The sequence below is a fragment of the Sus scrofa genome, chromosome 2 (genome assembly GCF_054392235.1).
Source record: "Sus scrofa isolate SSC_HxYL_T2T_F1_AM1 chromosome 2, Sscrofa_HxYL_maternal_Yorkshire_Landrace_v2.0, whole genome shotgun sequence".
Taxonomy (NCBI): Eukaryota; Metazoa; Chordata; class Mammalia; order Artiodactyla; family Suidae; genus Sus; species Sus scrofa.
This window is the reverse complement of record NC_139384.1, coordinates 70,548,212-70,554,841: the sequence shown is the minus strand read 5'-3', so window position 1 is coordinate 70,554,841 and position 6,630 is coordinate 70,548,212. Positions and strand designations below refer to the sequence as shown.

Genomic DNA, 6,630 nt, shown 5'->3' with positions numbered 1-6,630 from the left:
CTGCTGGCACACTACGGCCTTCCCGGCGCGCTTGCGCACGCTCCCCAGACCCCGCCCCAGCTTGAGGGCGCGCGGAGCCGTTGGCCCAGCTGCCCGCCCTCCCCCTCCCATCGGGGGGCGTGGCCGCCCTAGAGTCAGAGGAAGAAGGCGGGGACACAGAGATGCCATGCCCCAGCCTTGTCCCCATTTGAAGCCCCTCGACTCCTCACCACTGGCCAATCGCAGTCCGCCCTGTCCTGAGCGCCGGCCAATGAGCGGCGCCCTCAGGCCGCTTCCGGCTCTGCGCCCTGCTCGCCCCTTCCCCACGTCTTCCTGAGACGGGCGGGGCGCGGGGGCGGGCGTCGGCCGCGGTGACGCGCGGCGGGCCAGGAGCCAATGGGGGGCGGGATCGGCGCTGATGGACTGGGCCAGGGGCCAGTGGCGAGGCGCTGGCCGCACTTCCCGTCGGGGAGAGAGTGTAATATGGCGAAGACCTACGATTACCTGTTCAAGCTGCTGCTGATCGGGGACTCGGGGGTGGGGAAGACCTGTGTCCTGTTCCGCTTCTCCGAGGACGCCTTCAACTCCACTTTCATCTCCACCATAGGTAGTGGGGCCGGGAGCGCGGAAGGCCCAGGCCGGGCTCTCACCCTGAGGGCTGGGACTGAGGGAGCTGCTGAGCGGGATGGACCCGAGATCTGAGAGGGTCGAGAAGGCCGGAGCGGGAAGGAGCAGTAGCCTGCACCGCCCTTTGGGGGTTCCTGGGCCATGGGGCGGGGGTGAGGGTCAGGTACCCAATTTGCAGATGGGAATACTGAGGCCCCAATCCTCAGCCTACTTGTCAGGGAGTGTATGTCCTGGACAGAGTCTTGGCGCCCTGTCATCTTGTTCTTGCATCGGCCCTCGAAGCAGTCTTTGGGGTCTTTGACTTATAAACGTAGAAATGTGGAGTTGTCCATGGGGAAAGGACAGTGACAGGTGACATCTAACTTTATTGAGCTTTTATTGTGTGTCAGGTGCTTTACGTGCATGATCACACTTCCTGGTCCTCTGTGTCAAGTGCTGTTATGAGTTACTTTCACAGAAGAGGCATTTGAGGCTCAGGGAGACTGTACTTGCCCAAGGTCACACAGTCTACTGGTGGCAAGGATGGTATTTGTACCCAGGTGTGTTTGACCCCCCAAACTCAAGGCTCAACCGTCCCAGAGAGATGTGAGCACTCACTCCCCAGGACAAGCATAGCTGATCCATGTCTAAGCCAGGACTCCAACCCAGACCTCTCCTGCTCTTTTATAATGGAATATTCAGGGGTTGAGCCCCCTCCCTGATCCTATTTCCCCTAGAGATGAATTTCTTCTGGAAAGAATGATGAGAGGGAGTCCAGAGACTTTCCTTGCCCAGCTTTCCATCCCACTAGAGGGTAACAGAAATGGCAAGTGACAGCTGTCTGCCCTGGGACCTGTCATCCTGAGGAGATGCCAGATAAAAGCTTCAGCTTAGAAACCAAAATCAGCCACTGCCACAGACAGCCCCAACTTCCCTATCACTAGGGCCAGGACACCAGTTGTCACTTTGCAAAACAGCCTTGCCCACAGGGCCAGCCCACACTGTGGTTGAACAGAACTGACCTGTTGCTTCTCAGTTCTGACATCCACAAAAAGTGGGAGCTGACTTCTCACCAGAAAAAAGGCCATTGCCTGCATGAAAAGGTTTGACTGGGAAGTAACACCCATCAGGCAGAGTGGCCTCTAAGCTCTGCAGCCCTGCTCTGGATGGGGAAGCAGAAGAATGGTCACCAAGCCCAGGGGTTAGAAAAAAACTAGGGAGTAGGTGTTGCTTTACCCCAGTGTATGTTATCTCCCTGAACCCCACAGTGAGCTGCTAATTCCATCCTTGCCAGCCTCCAAGAGCTGCACTTTGCAAGATACTTAGGTGCCAGATGTAAAGAGAATTGGACTAGAACTCATCATGCCTGTTTCCCAGCTGCTGTTCGTCCTTTAACAAGCACTTTGCCTCTCTGAGCCGTAGGACTAGTGTTCTTTGCCTTGGCCAGTACCCTGGATGGTTGAGGATCAGAACTGTATAATGATAAGGGGGTTGTCACCACTGCCAGAGGAAGGAAGCAGAATGTCTCTTATAATGACAGTATTCTTCCCTGGGCACAGATGTTTCTGATTCCTCCCCTTCCCTAACTCCAAGGTCAAATTTTGGGGTAACCCTTCCATCCCCACCTATCAGGAAGTGATATCAACTCCTGGTAGACTGCAGCTCACCCTCAACCCAGACTTCAGTTTCCCAGAGTCAGAACCTTCCTAGTGAGATCAATTCGGAGGTTGAATTTTTTTGTTGGGTTTTAAATTCTTGACCACAAAAGCAAGGCTAGCCCTTTAGGGCTCTGAGAAGGCCGGCCTCCATTTCCAGATGAGGATGTAATTTGGGCAAGGTCATCTAAGGAGGTGGATGTGACACATGAACCCAGAATCCCTCTCTCCTACCCTGATATTCTCATTATATTTGTAAACTTCCTGCAGGCCTCTGTCTTCTAGGAAAGTTTAATTCCCTTTGACCTTGAAGTTATGGCCTCATAACTCTTGGGCCTCATAAAGTTTACACTTCCTAATTAAATTTGGTGTGTTAATAAACCCCAGGAGGAGGGTAGGACAGAGTGATGCTTTGGGCTCTGTTCATTGAACAGAGCTTTTGACTTTGTATGTCCCTATGCCATCTGTCACAGGAGTGGGGATGTTTTAGGAAGAGTTAACACTGCGCAGCTTAGTCCTGAAATACAACCTAATGCATAGAGGCTATTCTCTATCGGCACTGAGCGTACCTCTGAATTTTCTTTATAGATCAGAGATTAAGTGACTCTTCATTTTGTGCCCAGGTTATGTTTTGCCAAAGACTGTTCTCAAGAGCTCCATCGATCATTTGTGGTGTGAACTTGGCCCGGTGGCTCCTAGAGTCAGCTCTCCCTAGCCTGGCTCAGCCCCCATCTCCTCCTCTGGGCCTTGTTCATTCATTCCTTCAGGGAGACAGATGATGTACTTGAAAGTGCTTAGTAAATGGTGCAGCACCACATAGATCCCATCGCTCTTTATTCTTGCATCCAACCATCTTTCCACAGTGCCCACTGCGTGCCAGGCACCCGCCTCAGTACAGGGGTTGCAGGAATGACTTGGATGAATCGGGGGAAGCAGAACTCTAACAGGGCCTGTAGTTAGGATGTGTGTGCCAGTCTGGGTGATCAGCTTCTAGCAAATACATACACAGCACCTGCCTGCTTAGTCACTGAAGATGCAACCATGACTAAGACGTGTGAGCCTCTACCCTCCTGGAGCTTAAGTTCTAGTGGGCAGAATTTAAATGCAGACTTAAATTCCCTGTGATCCCTAGGACAGCTTCTGAGCTGAACAGAGATGGAATTAGCATCCCCATCCTGGGTTCTAAGGGGTCAAGCCAGGACTTAATCTCAAGGCTTCATAGGCGGAGATTTAGAACACCCCCCACCACCACCGGCCCCAGGGGCAAAGGCTGGATATGGCTGTTCCGGCTGTTCCCCCTCCACACAGGTCATTCAAATTTTGCTTCTAGGTTCATGGAACACATAAACACATAGAGGGAGGAATAGGGCATGAAGAAGGAGAAGCAAGCAAAGAGAGAGAGAGGATGGTTAGAAAGGCTGCCCTGAGGAGGTGACTTGAACAGATACCTGAGAGAAGGAGAGGGGGGAGCCAAGTGGCGATGGAATGAAAGAAAATTTCAGGAGGGGAGAGAGCAAGGGTCAAAGGCCTGAGGCTGGAACATGCTTAGGCAGCGTGGCCAGAAAGGAGGGCAAGAGCCATAGATGCTGAGCAGTTGAGGCAGAACCTTGGAGCACTCAGGCAGCTGTTTTCCCTTTACTCTGGGGCCAGGGCGGTGCTGGGAAGCCACAGGAATGTGTTTGGGGGAGCTTTTTGACCCTTTCATTGAGATACGACTTAACTCACCATTTAAAGCATACAAGTCTCTGGTGTCAAGTATGTTCACAGAGTTGGGCAACTATCACCACAGTCAATTCCAGAACATTTTCATTATGACAGAAAGATACCCCAAAGCCTTAGGTCCATCTCACCAGTCTCCTCATTACCCCACACTGCCTGGCAACCGCTCATCTTCTTTCTGTCTGGATTCACCTGTCCTGTATATTTCCTATGAATAGATTTACATACTATGTGACTGTTTGTGTCAGGCTTCTCTTGCTCAACATTATATTTTCGAGATTCATCTACCAAGGTTCATCTACCAGGCATGTGTCCGCACTTCATCCCTTTTTATGGCTGAGTAATAGTCCACTGTAGGGAAGGACTGCATTTTGTTTATCTACTCATCCCTTGGTGGACACTGGAAGGTTTGGAGCAGAGGTTAGCTTAGTGACATGGCTGAGTGTGTGTTTTTGAAGCCGGGGAGGGGGTTGAGGGGACAGCAGTGGCAGCCTGAAGAGCAACCAAGGAGGCTAAAAGGTTGCCCTGGTTCTGGGGAAAGGGGACTCATGCCAGAGGGCAGGTGAGAGGTAGGGTGGGGACAGGAAGGCTACTTGGTAAGTGACCTTCCAGAAGGTCTGTTTTTTTGTTTTGTTTATGGCCACACCCATGGCATATGGAAGTTTTTGGGCCAGGGATCAAACCACCTCCACAGCAACCCAAGCCACGAAGTCAAGTTCTTAACACCCTGTGCCACAGTGGGAACTCCCAGCAGATCTTAAAGGAGAAGTTTGCCAGACTGACAGACAGGCAGGCAAGGGCGGGGCCACCCACAGAGATAGAACAGCACATGCAGATGCTAGAGGCCCACCTGCATCTCGAGGCACAGTGCCCCGTGTGTTTGGAAGCCCTGGTGCAGGTGGCGGGAAGGGCAGACCTCTGGCCTGAAAAGGGCTCTAGAACCCACTCCATGAGGCTGCATCCCAGGGAAGGGAGAACAAGACTTTGGCACTGAGCTACCTGAGTTTGTCCGCCAGGTCCGCTCTGCACCAGATTCAGTCCGGGCAGCTCCTGTCTGCCCTCTGAGCCTCAGCCTCTCCCTCTGTGAGAGGAGCAGGTTCACCAGGTGCCTCCAGATTGGTTTGAGGGATTCCAAGATCCCACATGCCCAGTGCCAAAGAGGTGCTCCAGAAACCATGGCAGCTGCTAACCCGCACAGCTTGGCAGCACCCGCCCCAGACACATCTTGGGAAATGGGCTGGCAATGATGTGCCTTTTTTTTTCCCTTTTCTTTCAGGAATTGACTTTAAAATTAGGACCATAGAGCTTGATGGCAAGAGAATTAAACTACAGATATGGTAAGAGTCATTGCCTCCTTCAGCCCCTCTCCCAGCGAGTGCTTTGAGTCAGAAGCCCCTGTTCCCCCCCTACCTGGCCCCCTTCCCTGTGATTGAAGCCTCCATCTCTTTGTGTGCAGCCTGGACACGTGGGCCTTTCTTCAGAATGGTGCTATGCTGGCTGCTGGGACTTAAGAGTTTGTGTCGGCCCCTTCTGAGGACATAGCTACCAGTTCCAGTTAACTCTGTATTCCAGTGTGGATTCAGCCTGGGTCTGGGCCTTAGAGTGGCCTGCTCCCATTAAACTTGGAGAGAGCCTTCCTGGTGGTGGTAAGGGCTACCAGGTAGCAAGATACCTCAGCCCAGCATTTCCTTCTGAGCCTGTCAGCTCGCTAAAGAGGGCTTGACATCACTTCCTCTTTTCTCTCCTGGGGAAGCCCAGGCCTCACTTCCTAACAGACCTGAAACCCCAGAACCGAAAATAAGCTGAGGCCAGGCCCGACAGTGAGACCCGTTTCCATTCTGCTCACCTGGGGCTGACTTCCCCTGTTACATAAAATCAGAATTTGTGAGTCTCTGTCATGGACACCAATGCCAGGCTCCAGCCCACTGCACTAGGAGGGCTGAGCACAGATAGTCGGATGCAGGAAGGTCCTTCCCTGCAGCCATTTCACTTGCAGGGAAGCACGAACCCTGAGCAAATGAAAGAAGTCACATTTGGAAGGATGTCTCGGTCCTTCTGGTCCAGGCAGGGGTGCCATGAGATGGGCTCTGAAGCCACCCGGCCTGCCTTGTGGGTCCCTTCAACTTCAGTGGCATTAACCTCTGGACCTGACTTTCAGAATAGAAACCTGGGTGTGGCCTAACCGATCCTCCCAGCTCGTAAGTTAACAAGCCGTCAAAGTTCCCCTATATCCAACACGCTGGCGCCCCAGCAGCCTCACCATCCAAGTCCAAGGTGACACTGTTATCAGCAAGCAGAAATTTTGCTTTCCTTTCCTCCTGGTCTCCTGCTTCTGCTCTTAGCAATCACAGCGGGGTTAATGACTCTCTTAAAACACCTCTAGAACAGCCATAAAATAGCTGATCTTAAGCACTAACATCATCTGCTGTCAGTGTCAGGAAGTCAGCTTGGCCCCACAGAAGGTGCGTCTGTACAGTCCACGCATGCAGAGCCCTGCACAGGGGTTGCTGCAGGGTCACATGAGGAGCCCTGGGCCCAAAGACCAAAGACACGGTCTTGCCCTGGCTCGGCCACCAATCAGTTAAGTCACCTTTAAACCAAACACTGAATACCTCCCGGCCAGGAGCTGGGCTGGGCATGGGTGTGTCCAACCCAGGCGTCCCACGGTATC

General features: G+C 52.7%; 1 protein-coding gene across 1 annotated transcript in view; it reads left to right on the top strand.

Annotated features, from left to right (window-relative positions):
• The first annotated feature begins 437 nt into the window (after window positions 1-437).
• Window positions 438-6,630, top strand: part of RAB8A (RAB8A, member RAS oncogene family) — a 19,676-nt gene continuing 13,483 nt past the window's right edge. The window contains 2 exon segments of the mRNA NM_001243802.1: window positions 438-586; window positions 5,236-5,296. Of these exon segments, the coding sequence (NP_001230731.1) occupies window positions 463-586; window positions 5,236-5,296 (185 nt within the window). The 5' untranslated portion in view covers window positions 438-462.